The following is a 21244-nucleotide window of genomic DNA, read 5'->3' on the forward strand; positions in this document are numbered from 1 at the left end:
TAGAGATTCTACTTAATCTTTACTCTATAGTAATCTTAAAAGAACCTTAATATATACCTTCTAAGCTAAAACCTACTAATATTAGTTTTAAGCTAAAAGATTAGAAGGAAGCTATATCCTATATTAAAAAGGAGAAGTAGCTTACTACTACTTATAAAGAACTTTCTTAGTAAATAATTAATAGAATATAGAGGATAATCCCTTAAGGATAAGGAAGGAAGGGTTATAAATCCCTTACCTTATATTAGGTATTTAAAATTAAGTATAATAGTACCTATAAAGCGAGACTTATTACTTAAGGCTTTTAATAAATTAAGGATCTTAATTTCTTTAAAGTTTATATAGTTATTATAAAGCTAATATTATTTAAAATCTTTATAGCTATTATAGCTACTATAGGTTAGCTATTATACTATATTAATATTATAATAGTATTCTTATATACTAAGTTAAAAGAACCTATTAAAATTAAACTCCCTAAAGGGTAAAGAGAAGAATTTCCTAACTAGATTAATCTCCTAATAAAAACTATTTATAGCTTAAAACAGAGTCTTTATAAGTGGTATTAACTGCTATATAATATACTAATTACTATAGGATTTAGTAGGATATAATCTAATTACTCTATCTTTTTTAAGAAGGAATATAGGAAACCTCCTATCTTTATTATAATCTATATTAATAATCTCTTAGTCTTATATACCTCTAAGAGTAATATTTAAGAATTTAAGATTATAATCTTAAAGTATTTTAATATTTCTAATAAAGGATATCTCAAATAATATCTTATAATAAACGTTTTTTATAATAAAGGAAAAATTCTCCTATTATAATTTAACTATATAGAGAAGATCCTTATATACTTTAGACTTAAAAGCTATAAGTTAGTAGCCACTCCTATAGATAAAAAAATAGCCTTAATCCCCTATAAAGGTACTATAACTAAGTTATAGATTAAGGAATTTTAGATAAAGGTTAGAACTTTAATATAGCTTATAGTTTTAATAAGGCCTAATATTTCTTTTATAGTTATTAAACTTATATAATATATAAAGAACCTTAGTAAAGCCTACTTTTAAGTATTAAAGAGGGTATTTAGGTATCTTACTAGTATAAAAAATCTAGTCCTCTCCTATTCTATAGAAGGAGAAGCTTTACTCTCTAATTACTATAATATAGATTAGGTAGGTCTATATAGTAAAAAAGGTCTATTAACCTCTAGTTTTACTTTTAAAATAGGGGGTAGCCTTATTTTATAGATATTAAAGAAATAGCCTTATATAGTATTATCTACTATAGAGAGCGAGTATATTATAGAAGTACTAGTAGTATAGGAAGCGATCTAGTTATCCTAACTACTTTCTAAGATTAGTATTAAAGGCTTCTTAATAAAGCTAATTCCTATCTATACTAATAATAATAGGGCAATTATACTTACCTTAAATCCTAAATTTTATATAAATATAAAGTATATTATAATCTAGTTTTATAGACTTTGAGAGGAAGTCGCGAATAGCTTAGTAAAATTTGTTAAGATTCCTACTACTAAGATAGTAGCAGATAGACTTATAAAGCCACTTAGAAGAGTTATATTTAAGCGATAGATTTTATAGATCGGCCTCTTAGTCTATAATATAGGTTAAGTTCATATATATATATAAGTAGGTATCTGGTTTTATTTTTTTATAGAGAGATAGTATTTAAACTACGCTAGAAACTCGACTATTTGTTAGTTATAGGGGGTATTCGAAGTTATATAACCTCTCTCCGCTCCTAATAACTAGTTTAGTCTTAGCAGATAGGTAGTTTCCTTTTCTCTCTTCACACAATTCATGAGAACTTTCCAGAGTATCTATATTTCATCTGTAGACTCCTTGATTCATCTCTAACAACTAGATACTATATAAAGTATTATATAGTCTAAGAATAGTACTAAGGCTATGGCAGTAAGAAGTAACATATATTCTTATTAAGCTAGGATTGATTCTAGTACCAGAAGATCCCTACATTTTTATGATAATTGGTATCATTGTTTTCTTCTATATTAACGATATTATCATTATTAACCACCCGAAGTATACCAACCAAGCAATATATTTAGATTAATAGATAAAAAAGCACTAGGAACTATATAAGCTAGATACTAGCTGGTTTCTTAATATCTGTATTTTATAAGATAGAGACTAGAAGAAGCTTTAGCTATACTAAGACAGCTATATTAAAAGTATGGCGTTGAAATATAATCTAATTACCAGCTAGAAAGTTGATTCTCTAATAAGTATTAAGCTATTAGAACCATTTAATAGAGTTGCTATACTAAGCTAGATTCATAGATATTAAGCTAAAGTTGGATCTGCGTAGTATATAACCACTATCTTAAGACTAGACGCTATAAAAGCGACTAGAAAAGTAGCCGAATTCTTACTAAACCCTAGTCCTAAATACATTAATACCATTAACCGCGTCATCTAATACCTATATTAGACTAGGTTTTAGGCTATCGAATATAGGATTAGAAGAAATAACCTAATAAGCGAGATATTAATAATATAACTAGCAGCCAAATCAGTGGTTTTTACTAGCGATATATCGTTTAGCGATAATAAAGACTAGAAAAGTTTAGAAGGATATATCTATAAACTTTATAGCGGTCCAATCGACTAGAAAGTGTCTAAATAAAAGATGGTTACCACTTTAACTACTGAAGCTGAGCTTCTAGCACTTACTAAAGCTGGAAAAACAGTCTAATAGTAGCGCCGAGTCCTCTATATACTTAGATTTAAACCCTTATATATACTCTCGATTATATACGATAACTAATAGACCGTTAATCTATTAACAAAGGAAGGAGCGTCTGTTAAAGTATTATAGGTATGAGTTGGAATACTGCATGTAACCAGATAATATGAAGGAAGGTATCTAAAAGTGTAAAGTGTATAATTAGAATAAAAGTTGCTCTCAAAGTCTATAAGCTATGTATATTGTAGACTTTTATATATAAAAGGGGATAATCTCGCTTCTCTTAGATATGGTTCTAATAATATTAGAAATATATAATAATAATCAATCGGGGTAGGGTTAGTATTAGGGAACGGGCCGGAAAGATACTTTTCCGGCCGAGAATATAGCCTACCTAATAACGTTATTGAAACCTAAGCCTTAGCGGTTAGAAACCAAGTATAGATTTTAATATACCCCCTTAATAAAAGTTATTAGGTATTAGAGTATATTATAGCGCGCGGTATAAGTATAGTAATACTAAAGGGAAGGAGGATTATTAAAGTAGAAGAAAAGAAGGGTAGTCTAATACTTATTAATTTTTATATTAGTAGCGGTCCTACAGTCTATTAGATCAGGGTTATTTCGAATAAGTTGAATATTAAGATCTAGATATATATAAACGAAAGGAAGTATTAACTAGATATAAAAATATAAAATATAAATATAATAGGATTATAAGGGTTAGAAAATATAAGTTATATATATAGATTCTAAGATACTTACTTTCTTACTAATAAGTAGAAGTAGAAGTAGAAGGTATTATACCCCTATCTTATAGAGGGTATAAACCTAGTTATTTAATAAACTATCGAAATTGTAGTCCTATTAGTAGTTTAGTAAGGCTATTAGCGATATTATTAATACCTTTAATATAGGGGATATAGATCTTACTATATACTATCTATTCTCTTACCTAATACTAGTATATCTTAATATATTTAGACCTACTATTTTCCTTTAGTATAGTAGCTATTAAGATAGTAGATTAGCTATTACTATATAATAGTATAGGAGCTAAGGATATAGAGGAAGTAGAGAGAGCTTCTCTAGAGGAAGAATTAATACTTAGATTATTAAGTAAGCACTTTAGCTATAGAGCTTCTATAGCTACGAACGAGATTACTATATATTTAGCCTTAGTAGTAGACTTTATAGTACTAGTTTACTAGGTTAATTTCTATATAACTAGTATACCGGTAAAGAAGAAGATATAGCTAATATAGCTCTTACTTCTATCTTTACCCTTATATAAAGTATCTATATATCCCTAAAGTCCTATCCTATTATATATTCCTCCCTACCCTATAGTGCTATATATAAGTTTATATTATAAGGTAGCGCTAGTATATATAATAAGCCTAGCTATAAGAGCTTTATAGCTAGGATTAGGGTTTATAAGGAATTATATAAGGATAGAATAATAGTAGGTAATATCTAGTCAAGTTATAGTATTAGTATAGTTCTTAGAACTAATAGTTAACTAGTAGGACTTAATAGTCTTTATAGAAGCTTATAAAGTAGGTCTCTATAGGATTATTAAATTTAGTAGTAGTATAATCGGTTTATATCTACTATTTTTACCTATAAATAGTTTTAAAAACCTATTAATATAGGTTTTCTAGGAGATAGAGAGGGTACTGGCTTCTTAGTAGTATACTACTTTTATTAAAAGATAGTAGTAAAGTAGGCTGAAGTCTATAATTAACTATTTTATAGAAATAGCTTATTTTATTTAATTAATAAGATCTTATAGGGATATAGCGATTAGTATATTATCGATATATATAAAGATATAGATAACATTCGCCCCCTAATTATAAAAGATATAAAGGTAAGGATTAGAAGGGGATTGTTTAAATCTAAGGATAAGTAAGAAATTACCTAGTATATTAAACCAGTTATTAGTAGACTATTTTAAACTATATAGGCTACGCTTAAGCTAGTATACTTATCCCTTTATCTTATCTTTAAAACCAGGTAGTAGTTCTATATAAATAGTCTCTATAAGTAGTATATTAAGGTATATTAGGTTAATATTGATATATATAGTATATAAACGCTAAATTATAATAATACTAAGGAGGATATAGAATATAATATAGCTACTGGTACTAGTAAATATCTTATTATAGTTAAGATTCTTAACTTACTAGAAGCTATATACTACCTAGTAAGCTTTAAACTTTAGAGGATTACTATTAGTATTAATCTTTAGTTTAAAAACCTATTTACTAGTTAGGGTATATATTATATATAAAGCTAGGACTAACTCTTAGATACCTATTATAGTAAGCTAATCTATCTTAGCTTTTATAGCTCTATACTACTATAGCTAGAGTAGTGAGGCCTTTACCTAGCTTAGGCTCTTTAGATTAAGTAACTAATAGAGATCGATCGATTCTATAAATAGAAGTAGTAGAAGAGGTACTATACCTAGGGGTACTAGTATAATAGTAAATTAGCTTAATACTAATATATATAGTATATTTATATAGTATACTAGTTATTAGACTCTTATCCTTATATTATAAGTACTTAAATAGGATATAATTATTCTAATCTAATAAAGAGTGATATTAGGCGCTAGTATAGGATCTAGATTATAGCCTATATCTTTAGGAGTATAATCTTTATTATTAGAAGATTTACTTATAGATCTATCTAAGAATAATAATTAGTTAGATAGTTTATCTATAGTAGAAGCTTCCTTACCTAATATATAGGGAAGGAAGGGCTATATCTATATTACTAGTAGTTTAGTTATAGGGATTAGTAGATCTAGATTATTATATAAATCCTAAGGGTCCCCTTTATCGAAAATAATATCTTAGTAAATAATAATTATTCTATCTAGGCGCTAGATCTTATATTAGCTACTATAGTAGCTAGTATACCTAATTAATCTACCGAGTACTATATAAGGTTATAAATACTTATTTATAGGAGTAGATCTAATTTCTTCTAGTATTCTTATAGTATATACTTTATAACCTAGGATCTAGAGAAATAAGAGGTTAGGTTTCCTACTAAAATAGATCTTATATAGTAATATTACTAGGAAATTAGTGCGTTTATACCTATTATAGATAGTAAGGTTCCTTACTATTATAATTATCTATATAATATCTAGCTATAGTAAGGTAGGAAGTTTAGTATTATTAAGGATTACTCGAGTATATTCCTAGAGAAGGTATATAATTCGTTTAATCTTACTATTCTACTTATAGGTATATAAAGTAGAATAGTAGAGTTTAATCTTAGCTTCCTAGGCCTAGTAGGTAAGATAGTAGCTTCGAAATTTACCCCTATAGTCTAATTAGAATATAGTAAGGTTTATCCTATTCCTTAGTAGTAGGGTATTAACTATAGATATAGCAGCTTCCTATTCCTATTAGTATTAGTTAACTATATAGCTAAGGTATTATTCTACTTAGCTTTTATATTATAGGAACTATATATCGCCCTATCTATTCTAATTATCGATATCTAGTATCTAGTATTTATTCCTATTCCTACTATAGGGTAGTTTACCGCTACTACCTAGATCTATATATACTAGATTGCCTACCTTATCGGAGCGGTATAGTATTAGATCCTAGTATAGCTTTATTATCGCCTTTATAACTATATAGTTTATATAGGCTTATTTTAGGACTATAAGGCCTATTATATCTATCCTATCTACTACCCTTATTATTTATATAACTATCCCTATACCTATATAGTATAACCGATAATACTATATATTGATATTAATCTTCTTACTAAGTTAGAACTTAGCTTCTTCGTTATTTATAGTAGGAAGGATCTTAGAGGAAGGAAGGGTTTCGGAGGTATACTATATAGGGGCTATATAGGGGGAGGTCTTAGTAGTAGATTTTATAGATACTACTATTAATCTTCTAGTATATTCTATACTAGCCTTTCTATAGGAGGATTGAATAGTAGAATTTATATCTAAATCTAGTATCTTTTTAAATAGAATTTTAATAGTAAACCTTGCTTTTAGTCTAGTTAATAGTAGATTAGGTTAGATTAATAAATTTAGTATTAGAATTAATGACTAAGCGAGATCTAAGATTAGTAGGGGAGTAGTGATATAGGGTTTAGGATTAAGAGATATAGAAGGAAGAAGAAGCTAAGGGCTAGGGGAAGTAGCTGTTTTTATAGACCTAGCTATTTACTTACTAGTATCTTACTTTACTACTAACTATATAGCTAGTACCTACTTTACCTTTACTATTAGTATATAATCTTATATATAACGGTAGGTACTAGCTATATATATATCTAGCTTCCCCCTAGGGTATATATAGATCTTTCTTACCTTTAATAACCATACTATTCCTACCCTATATCCTTTAGTAAGTGTTATCCTATCTAGCTTTATTAGTAGTAAATTGTTCTTATTATATATTACTAAGATACCTTTATTAGTAAGCTTATATTAAGAGATTAAATTAATACTAAGACTAGGGAGATATATAGTATTCTTAAGGATTAGATTTCAACCCTATTTAGTTCTATTATCAACTTATAGTTTAATACTACCTCTTAGCCTATTAATCTACTCTATTTATAAGGCTATCTTAATAGTAAAGGTTTACTCTATTATAGTACTAGGAATAAAATACTAATCTAAGTATATTATATAGTTATCTGAACCTATATTATATATCTATATCTTTATATCTAGTAGTTAAGACTATATATAGAACGCTTAGATCAGTATATTAATTACTAGGTTAGATACTTAGTATTAGATAGCCTACTTAGTAGCCTTATAGGCAGCCTATTCGGCGGCCTTATAGGTAGCCGGCTTAGTAGCTATCTTAATAGTCTTACTATACTTAATACTAGTATACTTCTTTAAGTACTTACTTATTAGCTATATAGCTAGGCTGTTAGCTAGAACTATATATAAAACCTAGGTAGAAAATACCTCTATCACTCTAGTATTAGATAATAAAGCTTTCTTTAGTTTATCTCTTTCCTTCTTATAGTAGTCTACTTCTAGGTAATTAATTAATTTATAATAACTATATGGTTTATTACTTATATTATATTAGCTAGTTTTACCTTTCCTACTATACCCCCTACTTATAGAGTATTCCCTTAGGGCTAGCGCTAGTAACTAGCTGGTTATATATATTAATATTAACTATTAATTAACTAGTTAGAAAGCTTCTACCCTTTCTAACTAGCTATATAGATTATTAAAGTAGTAGTAGTCTATAGGATTAGTTATTTTTACTAATAAAGCTTTATAGCTTATTAGCTAAGGGTACTATTTAGGGCCCTTAATATAACTTAGTAGCTTAAGATACTTTTTAATCTTAGCTATATACTCTGTAGTAAGCTTAGGATCTTTCTATAGTAGTATTTTCTTATCTTAATTAGTTTTAAAATTAGTAATTAAGATACTTATAGACTAAGTCTTAGTATAGGATATCTTCTTAATAGTATATACTACTTCCTAAGCTATATATAGCTTATTAGTTTTATATTACTCTATTAATAAAGTCTATATCTTCTCTAGTTCTAGTTCTTTAGACTAGGGTATTATCTTATTGATTTTAGGGCTTATATTCTATATTAAGAGTAATTATATATTAACTTTTAGTACTTTAAGATTATACTATTGTTTATAATTAGCTAGTAGGGAGCCTATAGAGCTATTAATAATCTAGAGGAGGAGATTCTAGTCTAATATCTAGGTAATATTTACTACCTAGTTCTTAAAATTAGACTTACCTATAAGCGGTATAGCTAACTTATTAAAGGTCTTCTTTTATCTACTTTTTAATATTTAATTATAGAAAGAAAGGTATTTAAGTATACTTACTATTACTTACTTAGTACTTTATAGAATAGTTTATTAGTATATAAAATTTAATATACTCTACTCTCTTTACCCTCTTAGTTAGTTAGAGGGTAGCTTATTTAGAGGATTATAGAATATCGGTACTTAGTTAGGTACTATAGTCTATATTAGATCTAGGGTTCTTCCTAGGGCTTTATAGGCTAAAGATACTAGGGTATATATCCTTAAAAGGGGTATACTTTATATTACTCTTAGTAGAATAGTTAGGTCTCTCTTAATAGACTAGGAGATTTTACTAGTAGTATAGGTAGTAGTCCTATTTTTAATATAATCTAGGTAATCTATAATATATTAAAGAAATATATTAGTAGGATTATTACTAATCTAGGTTAACTCTAGATTAGTATTTAATTATACTATAGGATTATACTAATCTTAGCTATAGCTATAGCTTTAATTAATATCCTCGAATCTAGCGGTTGCTTTACTATCTAATTCTTTATTATTCTCCTAAGCCTAGGGCGGGGGAGGTATACCTACCTAGTAGCTAGGTAGTATAGAACTACTTTATATATTTACTATTTTATAAATTTAAAGTAAGGATAAAAAGAAAGGGTATTTAAGATAAGATCTCTCTGGTTACTTAAGGGGTAAGTAGTAGGATTAATTAATTATAATAAACTAAATTAATATACAGAATCCGGCTAGTTAAACTATACTAGGCTTATAACCTATTAAAGTATTATAGGTATAAGTTGGAATACTATATATAACTAGATAATATAAAGGAAGGTATCTAAAAGTATAAAGTATATAATTAGAATAAAAGTTACTCTTAAAGTCTATAAGCTATATATATTATAGACTTTTATATATAAAAGGGGATAATCTCGCTTCTCTTAGGTATGGTTCCAATAATATTAGAAATACATAATAATAATCAATCGGGGTAGGGTTGGTATTAGGGAACGGGCCAGAAAGATACTTTTCCGGCCGAGAATACAGCCTGCCTGATAACATCATTGAAACCCAAGCCTTGGCGGTTAGAAACCAAGTGTGGATTTCAACAGCGTCAATATATACAAAGCTTCGCTATATAGATATCAATAGATACTAGTTGAAACAGGAAGTCAACGCTAGACAGGTCAATGTAGATTAGATTCTAACCGCGGAAATGCCCGCTAATAGTCTAACGAAAGCTTTACCCCGCTAGAAATAAGAATGGTTTAGGGAATTACTTAGAATATCTGAGATTGGTCATCTGATCAGTCATGAAAACAGACGTTAATTGATTGAGACAGCTCTTAAAGCTCTAAATTGTGATCGCTTTAAAAGCTAGGGGGTATGTTAGAATCTAGGATAAATACTGTTATTTTTCATTCCTAATACAGTTGGGTCACGTGACTGACCAGGCTGGTATTTCTGCAGAAAAACCAACTCAGATGGTTTTTCGCCCGAAAAACCAGTCCCGCAGTTTTTCGCCCGAAAAACATCCTTTCATTTTGTTTTGTTTGTTTTGATTACTAAGTTGTCCACAAGATTGTCATGTTTTAGGACTATTGTCATTTTTAGAGAGTTAGAGAATTTATTGAGATTTTTCTGCCACATATACAATCGCCTTACCACCGTTTTTCCGTCAGATAGTATAAAGAGTTTCCGAAGCCAGCGAAGTCCAATTTCATCAGAAGTCCAACCGTTTAGACTAACTTTAAACCGCCAATCGCTAGGAAAGCCTTCAAACCATGATTTAAGGAAGACCTTGCCTTTGAAAATAATATACAGAGGGAGGGCCCACCCTATAGTATTTATACACTCAATTGCAGTCACCCACTCGCGATTTCTAGGTTATAAAAGTGATCTCCGACCGTAGTATTTACTTCTTATTATAACCTTTGCCGTTACGGTCAATCCCATAGTAAAACCAGTCTTATCGAAGTTATAAATATCGTCTAGGTCAATTCTAAACTAAACGATAGTTTTTTGAATAAGATTAAACCATTCTCCAATGATTTTTGGGTCTTTATACTTCGCGCGCTCGTAATTATAACGTCTTAAGAATCGGGATATAAGGATAGGGTGCCGTTTTATAAAGTTTATAACCCAATTTTTACCAACTGAAAGGATCGGGGTCATTCCGCGTTATTGAAGAAGAAGATCTGCCATTTCTCATACCATAGAGGGCCGGGGGGCTGATCCACGGGAATCCATAGAGAGTATCCATTTTTGAAGAGATTCCTCTTCAATTGCAGTCAATTTAGAAGAGTTGGCGCGTGAAGTCGCGCGTTGTTGAATACCACGTAGGCGTGTACGGAGTGTGGACTCGGGTACATTAAAGATACGCGCTATTCCACGAAGAGAAGTGCTCTCTTCTTTTTTAAAAGCATCAATAGCTAATAAGAGCCTACCCTCTTGTTCGACCAAGTTTGTAGACGATCGGGGGCGTTTTGGTGGCATGGTGGGTGGTTGAATTAACTAGGTGTTAAACCATGGACGCGTTTTGGGTGGGGTGCGCAGCTCGCTTGGGTGCGCAGCTCGCTTGGGAATTACGTTAGTTATCGAAAATTGCTGACTAAAAAGGCCTATAGGCACCCACGCTAAACAATGCCCATAGACCCAGGGCGGGTATGCCCGGCTTACGTAAGGCCCATGGGCACTGCCCACCGTACCGCCCGTGGGCGATGTCGCAGTCTAAATACTTCACTTCTCCTGTAGTTCTAGTTTGCTTGATAGAGCTTGGTTATACAAGTATATAATATTAATTATTAATAGTCGGAAGTAATAGGAGTTATATAAGGTATAAACCGAGTTTTAAGAAGCAATTGCAAATATTGCTAGTATATTAAAGCAAAGATAAATATGTAGCATATTATAGTAAACTAATGTAAAAGAACTAAAATAAAGGAGCTATTAATAGTACTAATTCTCCTTAATTATAGTATCTTCTTCTTTCTAAACTAATAATTACTAGGATAATACTTTTCAAGAGCTCTAAAAGGCAGTTAACTGTAATATTTAACTATTATAAGATATACTTTACCTTAAGAGGGAAGTGTATAAATATACCTAAAGGGCGCTTTCTTAGGAAAGGGAAAGGCCTAAACTAGAGTATAAGATCTGCTATATACAGCTAGATTATTAGGTGACTATTCTTTATAGATATATGGTGTGATACTTCGTACCATTCGGTGCCATAAGTATCGGTCCTGCATGCTGTTCATGAACAAATGTTTAAGCAGCAATATAGTAGATGTTTATGGCACGAATTTAGCCGACAGTGTAGCTAGTAGAGTCCAGCATGCTCACTTCTTGAGAACAAGGGACTAGGTTGAAAATGGTATAGCTTATGTTCAAATCAGCTCGCTAGTCATCGTTTTCTGCATTTGATCGAACAAAAAATCCAAGAGAGTAGGTGTTTCAGAACGAATGCTACGATCCAATAACAGTCAACTGCCGCTGAGCTGTGAAAGTCTGTGCGGTGGTCGAGCGACGGCGGGTGATCCCCACTCAGGTTATCACCCTGTCTATAGCGCACTCACCCTTGTCACCCCCGGTCGCGCGACTATAAAGCGGCAGTCACCTGTTTCTCACCCAGGCGGCACCCACCCGAATTTTGACCGCACATAAGCCACACGCCGGTGAGTTAGTAGTTGGGTGGGTGATTACCAGCGAATCCTCACTGTTGTATGTTTTTGTTTTTGTTTGTTTAGTATAGCAATAAATAGTATGTTCATCTTAGGCCCCATTGTGGAAGTCTATAATAACCTTCTGGAAATGAAGCTTAACGAGACATAGGATATATGACGCTATGACCATCTAGGGGCAGAGGTCACCTGACCTGATATTGACGATGAGATATAAGCCGTCTTACCATTCCACCAACGGTAGTCTATAGTTCTCAGCCATTATATGTTTCCCTCCAATGCAGTATCAGATACATACGACCATAGGGTGTGGAAAATAGGGCTTCCCGTCCGCTCAGCCGTACTCAAGCCACACGCCGGTGAGTTAGTAGTTGGGTGGGTGACCACCAGCGAATCCTCACTGTTGTATGTTTTTTTTTTTGCTTTTGATATGTCTACTATACTCTCAGTAGAAGAAAATCGGCCACAGATAAAGACGTAGACATCATGGTTTATACGGCAATATATTGAATGTTGACAAAGGTTAGTGCTAGGCCAAATATAAAATCTGCATAGGAATCTCCATGGATGCTCGGGCGTGATAATGGAAGGGAAGCAAAAGCCATGACCTGAACGAAGCTGGTGAGAGAGACAGATAGTGGCAAGATTGCCAAGGAGGGAGCGTGTTTTATTGGGCCGAGATAGGCGCTGAACTGGACGCATACATCAAGAGAAACAGGCTTCGAACCCAAGGAGAAAACATCCGTGTGAGTGTCCCAATTCCCAAGTTAACTTAAAATTTCTTTGCTATACAACGCCCAGAGCTTGGCAGTCTTCCCCGATTCGCCCTCGCTTCCTAGATAACTAAGATCTGAACCCAACCGATCTGGACCCAACCGATCATGTATTCAGACTGTGCCGATATGCTTGTATCTTGCCGATAGACCTGGGCCGAGTTCCACATTCACAGCTCTATCTGAACCAATGACGAGTCTTGGAAATACGTCTGCAGTAGCGTGAACCATACACCATTCTGCAGTCCTTCGAATATGCAATGCACGACCGGTTCTCGTCACAATCTTACATGCATAACTCACCGCTATCCAATCACAAGTTCATCGCATTCCTCACCGCCGCTTTTCGAAGTATATGGGGCTGAAATATGGCTTGCCACATCGCTCTAGCCTCTCGGCCTAAAATCGGCTTAGCCCTATCACGCTACACTGCACGTGCTTCCACCTATCACATTGTGGCGCCTGCAGGCTGACAAAGTGGAGACAAACTCAATCGTATACCTTAACGCCATCTTATTGAGCCCAGAAATTAACTACTAGTCTAATAAATCACCTATTCTACCTTTGCCTGATATCTTTTGGACGATGCGCACCATTTCAGATGGGTTTCTGCAAAGGCCAGGACTGCAGTCTCCAGAATCGGGTCATGGGAATCCCCATTCAATGAAACGTGGAGTCCTTCGTATATCTCCACCGCAGCCGAAAGACAACGATTGTGGATACTGCACACCTCATCGATCGTTCTCGGCAATATGTCATTCATGTGATCCACATCCGTCCCCGCTTGTTCCTTCAAGGATACCAAGACTGCATTCATGGTCTCGCCATTCCGACGATCTTTCTCCAGGCCAACAAGGTCGTTTTGCAGTCCGAGCACCAAACTAACTCGCTTCTGGAGATCTCGGAGGCTGGAGATATATTCGTCCTCGATTGGTCTGTGCAGTGTGCGGATCAGAGTTAAAAATGGATGGATACCCATTGTTTTACCGCGGAATTGCAGATAAGTTTCCAAGTTCCCAGGCAGAATGCCCTGTCGAAATCGGAGCTCGTCAAGTAAGCCCTCGCACATATCGCATATATCATTGCTGAGCTCGCGGGCGGTGCTTTTGCTGAGGTCAAGCTTCTGGATGCAATATTCTTGAAAGAAGCAAAGAATCGACGCGACTTTGTTTGTCGGGGAGACTATTATATGGATTAACCCAGTACTGGGAGATTATCCGCAGCTGATCCTGATTTACGTACCGTCTGCCTTCTTTCCCTGGAGCTTCGATATGGTCTCTTCCAAAGCAAGCGTGGCCGCAGCTGGTGGCATAGCCTCAAGTGTGTCATCCGCCGCGCAGTTTGCAGCCAGCCACGCAGTCATGCATATGCGGATGTTCTCCGATCGTACATCCGGGAAAAACAGGTTAATGGCAGCTGTTTCTGCAAAGCATCTCTCATAGAAGTCCTTAGTATCTCCGGCTTTCTCCGGCTGGATGGTCGCTTTGAAATCAGCGTGTGAATAAAGGACAGCCGATGTGGGGGGTGCATCGATAGAGACTATGTCGTAATGAGGGATCTTGAGCTAAATTCAACTTGCTTAGTCGGTGATTCACGAAAAGGGTGATGTTGAGCTAACCTGGAGGGATACACCGCGTATTCCTAGAGGGATTTCGCATGACTTGATCACAGGCTGGTCGTTGAGACGCTTATAATTGGGTATATGGCCGGCTGGATTGATTGGAAGGTCAATCCGACCAGTAGGAATCCGATCAGTAGGAACAATCCCATGCTGCTGTGTGAAGGTATAATCGCATGTAGCCATTTTGAATTTCGAAGATATTTGAATACTGTCTAACACCGGACTACGGACGCAGTTTATATATCCCACCCGGTCAAGCACGGACAACAGGAAAACACGGACCGTGTCTGAAACTTGCTAGCAGCCAAGATGCTTTCTTTGTCTAGGTATGACGTTAATCTGGTTTCGAGCATGCAGCTGAAAATTCCCTCATTGTTTTCCGCAGTCTGATAGGTCACATTATGGGCTAGTTCGCATGCGCAGAACCAACGGCTTCTCGGGAGAAGCCAAGCCATAGACGACGGATGAATCCTGGCTGAGAAAACTCAGCTCCCATCGGTCGAAAGCGACTCCGCTTGATCGAAATTCCCCACCAGATGGATCATCACGGTGTGGGGCACTCTTTGTATTCGTCCATGCACACACATCCGTACATGGAAAGGTGGATCGCGGGCTTAGTCGGATGCTTTTTCCCGCCCCGTGCAGATCAGTCCATAGGAAGCAGGAGATAAATTAGATCTCCATGCTAGTATCCAGTGGTAGGTCTTCCACCAGTCAGGGATTACCGCAAGGATCCGCAAGGATCGCTGAGACAACGCAATAATAAGGACTAGCCGGGTCATCACTATAAATACAGTCTTGAAGTTGGGCGAGAATCGAAGGATGTGGGTTCCCATTCCTCCGCGGAAGGACGTGCGTTTCAAGCCGGCTAGTGATAAAAAAACAAGCTGCTCATTACTCGTGCAAATAGATAGCTGTTGCTTATAGCCAATAGAAAGAACAGATATTATGCAATATACGACAACGCAGGTGGGAGGATATGAAACACGTGATAATTGTGGCAGAGAATACGGAGTACAGACAGCCATTTCTCCGCTGAGCCATAACAAAATCTTCAGCTGAATCTTCAAGGAGATGGGTCCAGTGACATGGAGCACAATAATTGCATACACCACTTCTCTTTTACTTCAATTTTGATACCGTGAATTATATATCTTTACGGCACTGACAAACTTCTTTCTATTGAGTGTACATAGCTGTTCTTTTCACAATAAAACGGGACATTTCCAAAACTAGATAAAATGTCCAACCTATTCTCCAGTCTGCGCTTCTTATGAAAACCTGCTTCGTATAAGTCGTATTACTAGGTAGAAAATAGTCAGGCGTAGGGACACGGTAAAGTTTATGTGAGCTGAGCTGGATCTGGACGCCTCTTTCTTTCAATTTTAACCTTATCACACCCTTGTACTAGAGCGAATTCTAATTGATTAGTTGACCAAGTATAGTTGGTGATTGGCCTGTGTGTTTGCCTTGACCCTCATGTCTTGATTCCTTTTTAGGACCGCGCCCCTTCCACGGCAATCCAATCGTCTTATCTTAAACTTTTAATTAACGCTGTCATTCAGGCATATTGTACTCATCTTCTGCTCAGATCCCCTCCAACCGCTTGTCCCCACCTTGACAGATGGAGTAGCGTCCAGATCGACATAGTTCTTCTAGGCGAACCGAAGTGGATCAGAAGAAAACCTTGATTGTTTGCCTTCATAGATGATTTACTTACTAGGTAGCTAAGTGAGAGGTTGCAAGCTTTGCCGGTTCTATAAGCAAGCCACTGCCTACTTCTTCACTTGCTTCTTCTTCTCTCTTGCTATCTTGGTTATTTTGAGTATATGCACTCTTTCTTCATTGAATAGACCTGGCATATCACAGACGCAGACTTCCTGGCTAAGGCGGATAGGGCTCCTGCTCCTCAGGCTTACTCCTCTCTCTTCCTTTCTTCATCTCCTCCTGTCTCCATATCTTCTCCAGAAAACCACCGCTATATCTTCAGAGGTACATATCAAGTGATCGGTTTTAGCATGAGCTAGCTCAACATCCTGTGATGATCACTGAGCATGGGGTGAGAATCTTCGCTATCATCCCATTCTTCCCCATGTACCTTCCATCACTTCAAATCCTGTGAGAGCCTACAGTCCGAAGAGATTATCACGTTCATTGACTAACAAACTCGACCTCAAAAAGAAATGCTTCGCATCATCCGTCTAGCAGCCCGAGAAATGCTGCTAGAACCTTTGCCACCTCTCCAAGTAACTTCAACCCACGAAATTGGCAGTACAACCCAGATGGTGGCTTTTATTGGCAGATTAATGCCATGGCCCGACTTTGAAAGTGATGTGGTTGCCGCATCCTGCTTTCTAAACCCCCCTTGGAGCCGGCTAACCCTTGATGTGAGCTTCAGGGGCCAGAGTGCAGATAACTTGAGGTATGTATTATATGTACTATGCTTGCAATTTATTAATGTACTAATAGTTCTACTACCCTATAGGTCAAGTTTCTCGTTACATACGAGATCTAAATATTAGAACTGCCTTCGATCAACGTCCACCCGGTTTTCAATCCAAGCAAGTTACGGAAGGCAGCAAGTACGGAGCCACTCACGGGACAGCATACAGACCCGCCACCACCGATAAGAGTCAGTGAGACCGATGAATGGGAGGTCGAGAAGATCCTAGACGCGAGAAAGCACTACCGGAAACTACAATATCGTGTGCAGTGGATCGGACACGATCTGGACCCTACGTGGTATCCAGCGAGTAAGTTCAAGAGTGCCCGGACATGACCAAAGAGTTCCATGATACCTACTCTTCGAAGGGAATGTATCGACGCGACACGGGATGACGAAAAACCGGCGTTCAGGGACTGAACGCACTTTTGCCCGGGGGTTATGTTACGATCGAGACTCGTTCTTTCCTTTCCGGGGGAAGTCGTTCCTTCCCAAGGCCGGCGAGGGTATAAAGGTCCCACCGCAGTCCTAAGTTCCCTTTCTTTTTCCTTTCCCCATGTTAAGGCACTCTTTTGTCTAAGGGAACTGGCGCGTAACATTTCTGTCAACATATCAGAAGGTTTGCCATCAAAGGAGTTTGGACTCTTCAATACTCTCCTATGGTCGTGTACAACGATGTGTATGAGCCCAAAGAAGGGACTATCAGCACGCGGCAAGGGCTCAAGGCGCCGCACCAGAAAACCCTCTACTGCTAGACGACGATGAAGATGAACATGTCAACCGCCGCCAAGCGACTCCGAGCGCTGAGGGTCTCCCGTACGACCCCGGGCGTGAAATCACGCCCTCGGATACCTACACTCCGCCCGAGCCCTACGACAACTGACAGGCCGTGCCTCGATACGTGTTTCCATTTCGTCTCGAAGCATTTTTCCTTCTCGTTATCTATCAAGGCATGCGGTCGTTCCTCTCCAAACCGTTCGTGACGGTGGTTTATGCATTTTTATTTTCCTTGTTTTTCTTTGCGTTGATTTTTCATTCGTTTTTCATTCAATCCTGAGCTTTGTGTGCCAGGCATGATTGTCACAGCTAGCTTAGTCATACTAGCTTAGTTAGTAGCCCCGCCAAGGTGGCTCACAATATCATCAACTTACTTCCCCCCAATGAGCTTACTGCTACATTTCTGGTAGCATGTCTCCTACCTAGCCTCTCGAAGAATTTGCACCCGTGTTTACTGCAAGAAGAAGTAATGGACCAACTCCGCGCAACCGGTAGTGGACTAATTGACCAGATAGCGCCGGTGTTACGTGCCAGGTTCTTTTAATGGAAGAAGTGCATTGCTAAACGAATATCAAGTATGAAGAAAGAAAAGAAAAGAAAACAAACGTAAAACAACAAATGGGTCTTTATACCCCTTCGGGGGCAAAGCCCTATCCTCGCTTAACCCAGAAGGAAGGTACGATTGCCTGCGCAAACGAGAAGGAACGACCAACGGTACGATCCCAAACGGGAAGGTACGAGTTCTACAAGTGCCAATCGTGACAGCCGGGACCTTAACGGGTCGAAGTGGATCGGAAGAAAACCTTCATTTTTCTTTGGGGGTCTTGGCTTAATCTAGATTAACTGATAGGGCCAAGAAGGGAATTAGACATTGAAAAGACATCCAAAGTGACAGATACAGCTGGGCATGCATGTTTCACGGTTAATTTGGTAACCCACGGATCGAGAGATTGATTGGTAATAGGGGAGATTACGAAATAAACCTTGGAAGGTCTTTGACTCCCATTATATAAGAATTACCGATACAGGAAGTCTCTATATAGGCCCTGTCACGCGAATACCTTAAGTACATGTGTCTAAAGTGCATATATCTACTCTACACCTGATGACCTGCCTAGACTAGGAGGCTCTAAGGTACTGATAGAGTGCGGGGCAGCCTTTCTGCCTGCTGTTCACCGGGTTTGCTCTCCTGCTCTTCCTCTCTGTTCGTATCTCATTAAATCAGTTTCTTTTCTCATACAACCTTTGTCCCGCAGTTACTCTGGACACAAAAGGGACAAGAAATCTGACCACTATAACATTAGAGAAAACTTTCGATATGCCCGTCCTTCTGCAGATACAGCTAGAGTATGTCGCCTCAACTGTTGCGCAACGGCTAGACTCGCTAGAGATTGACTATGCTATCATGGGTGGTGCTGGTGTATGCCTCATGGCACCGGATCCACAGAGAGCCACGGAGGATATCGATATGGTGATCCAGGTCGATCACCGATCTATTACCGCAGACCTCCTTACCGGCATACTCTTGAAATCTTTCCCCTCTGACTTTGGCCCGATCAATCAGTTCGGGCATACCATCCCAGGATTCAAACTCCAATTACCTGGAGATGTGGTACGTCTTATAGAGCTCGAGATATTCGATTATGCTAGCTGGCCCAACCGACCTCAGTACGACCTTCAGTCCGCGACCCGAGTGACACAGAACATCAATGGATACCCGGTTAAGATTTTCAGTGCTGAATGGATTATCCGGGAGAAGATCCTCTCACAATATCAACGCCAGGGTGCTAAACAGGCAGTTGATCTACAAGATGTGGAGAACCTCCTGAGCTACGCGATTCCTGGGAAACCTGAGCTCGACTTCGACCATGATCAGGAACTTCAAGATGCGTTGGCTACCTTTTTGCAGAGAAAGCCCAAACTGCGAAGTGACCTGGAAGAGGTTATCAAATGCCAGGCTATCTTGGGAAATTGGTAAGATTCTAGCATTTCGTTCTCCTCGGACAAGTTACTAATAAAACAAAATTCCTTTGTCTAGATGATGCTTCGTCTCCTTCGTTGTTTTCGCCCGCTCTAATTCTGACGGCACACTCCAGCGATATTGCTAGCCATAGGATTTTGAGGCTGCGCTTGGGGATTTCTTTTGCGGCGAATATCTGTGCTACTTGAATATCCGCCCTCCATGTAGTTTCATTAACCTGTATGCATCATGGGAGTAATTTAGTAGATCGACAAAATAAGGTCATTGGTCAATTTTTAAAAAGCTTTCAAAAGTGTATCGATATAAATGAATTATTTTTACCCACCGCGTATTATAAATAAGAAGTCTAATCGTGTATATCTCATTCAGCCAGCAGGTTGCCCCTCATATCCACGGGAATTTCTCTCCCAGAGCCCAGTCGCTTTGAGATACGTCTGTCCCAGGGGCCGAACTCTTCCTCGTGTATTCGACCATAGCGCCCACTGAACCATTGCACGGCTCGCTTATCGGGACAGCTATCAAGAATATCATTATTTATCTCAAGGTATGACACCATCATCGCAATCCAAGTACTTAATGTATCTCCCCAAATCGAAGTAGGAGCATTTTGGTCATCCTCATCAATGAGAACACCTTTAGCCATACTCTCAATCAACGCCTCTTCAAGCGGATGAAATATATTGCGATAGACTTCGTATTTTTTTGTAGGGACGTCGCTAGCCGCATCCTGTATGGGAAGATTTGCAAAAGAATTCGGGACCACAATCAACTTGAGACCCCCGGCTAGGTGGTGGTTGGCTGGATAGTCGAAGATAGTGGTTGATTTATCCAGACGTTCGTATTTTTTATTAACCTTTCTCATGACCTTATCTGGATCCGGGAGGCGAGCCAGTAGCTCGGGGGCAGGTCTGCGGTCAGGGACTGTTTTATGGAATTCGGACTGTTGTAGCTTCTGGCATGCTGTCTGATAGTCCTTATCGTGTACGGCAATCATAGCTGTCTGCAGGGGTTCATTAACGGGTGATTGAATCGCAGACCAGTGATAAGGCAACTTACTCCTAGTACAATCGGAACGCCAAGGTAGTTCATTGCAAGCGGTCCCCATGGAAAGATATCCAGGGGTGCAAGGATCGCTCCAATTTCGGAGGTTATGGCGTCAGGCTGGGCTTCACGTGGGCGTCGTAACATTTTCGTGTGTGTTGACAGGAAGGAATCGGGTTATAGTTGGCTATTGGGTGATGCGAGAGATGAGTGTAGTAGAAGAAAGTGTGTGGGTTCGATGATCTTCGGGCACGTGATCTGGATTGTGCCGCTCAAGTGGGTCTGGATGTGGGGACGAAGAGTCTATGAGAACGTAAATCTAGAAGAACAAGAGCAGTATAACTGTATTGATTATGACGAGA

General features: G+C 37.2%; 4 protein-coding genes across 4 annotated transcripts; 2 read left to right on the forward strand and 2 right to left on the reverse strand.

Annotated features, from left to right (window-relative positions):
• Window positions 1–13572: 13572 nt before the first annotated feature.
• On the reverse strand, window positions 13573–14823 carry N7518_003617 (terpene synthase family protein; the record flags this gene model as incomplete). Its single annotated transcript, XM_057184544.1, has 3 exons — window positions 13573–14201; window positions 14262–14583; window positions 14638–14823. The coding sequence occupies 3 exons, from the start codon at window positions 14821–14823 to the stop codon at window positions 13573–13575; spliced, it is 1137 nt and encodes a 378-aa protein (XP_057045994.1).
• Window positions 14824–17742: 2919 nt separating this feature from the next.
• On the forward strand, window positions 17743–17966 carry N7518_003618 (uncharacterized protein; the record flags this gene model as incomplete). The annotated part of the gene is given in 2 exon segments (XM_057184545.1): window positions 17743–17762; window positions 17777–17966. 2 exon segments carry the CDS (start codon window positions 17743–17745, stop codon window positions 17964–17966), a joined length of 210 nt encoding a protein of 69 aa, XP_057045995.1.
• A 1212-nt stretch (window positions 17967–19178) lies between these two features.
• N7518_003619 (nucleotidyl transferase AbiEii/AbiGii toxin family protein) lies at window positions 19179–19838 on the forward strand (the record flags this gene model as incomplete). The annotated part of the gene is made up of 1 exon (XM_057184546.1): window positions 19179–19838. The coding sequence occupies one exon, from the start codon at window positions 19179–19181 to the stop codon at window positions 19836–19838; it is 660 nt and encodes a 219-aa protein (XP_057045996.1).
• Window positions 19839–20202: 364 nt separating this feature from the next.
• On the reverse strand, window positions 20203–21029 carry N7518_003620 (uncharacterized protein; the record flags this gene model as incomplete). The annotated part of the gene is made up of 2 exons (XM_057184547.1): window positions 20203–20841; window positions 20898–21029. The coding sequence occupies 2 exons, from the start codon at window positions 21027–21029 to the stop codon at window positions 20203–20205; spliced, it is 771 nt and encodes a 256-aa protein (XP_057045997.1).
• Between the last annotated feature and the right edge of the window lie 215 nt (window positions 21030–21244).

The sequence above is a fragment of the Penicillium psychrosexuale genome, assembly GCF_028828465.1.
Source record: "Penicillium psychrosexuale strain IBT 29551 chromosome Unknown utg000002l, whole genome shotgun sequence".
Lineage (NCBI taxonomy): Eukaryota > Fungi > Ascomycota > Eurotiomycetes > Eurotiales > Aspergillaceae > Penicillium > Penicillium psychrosexuale.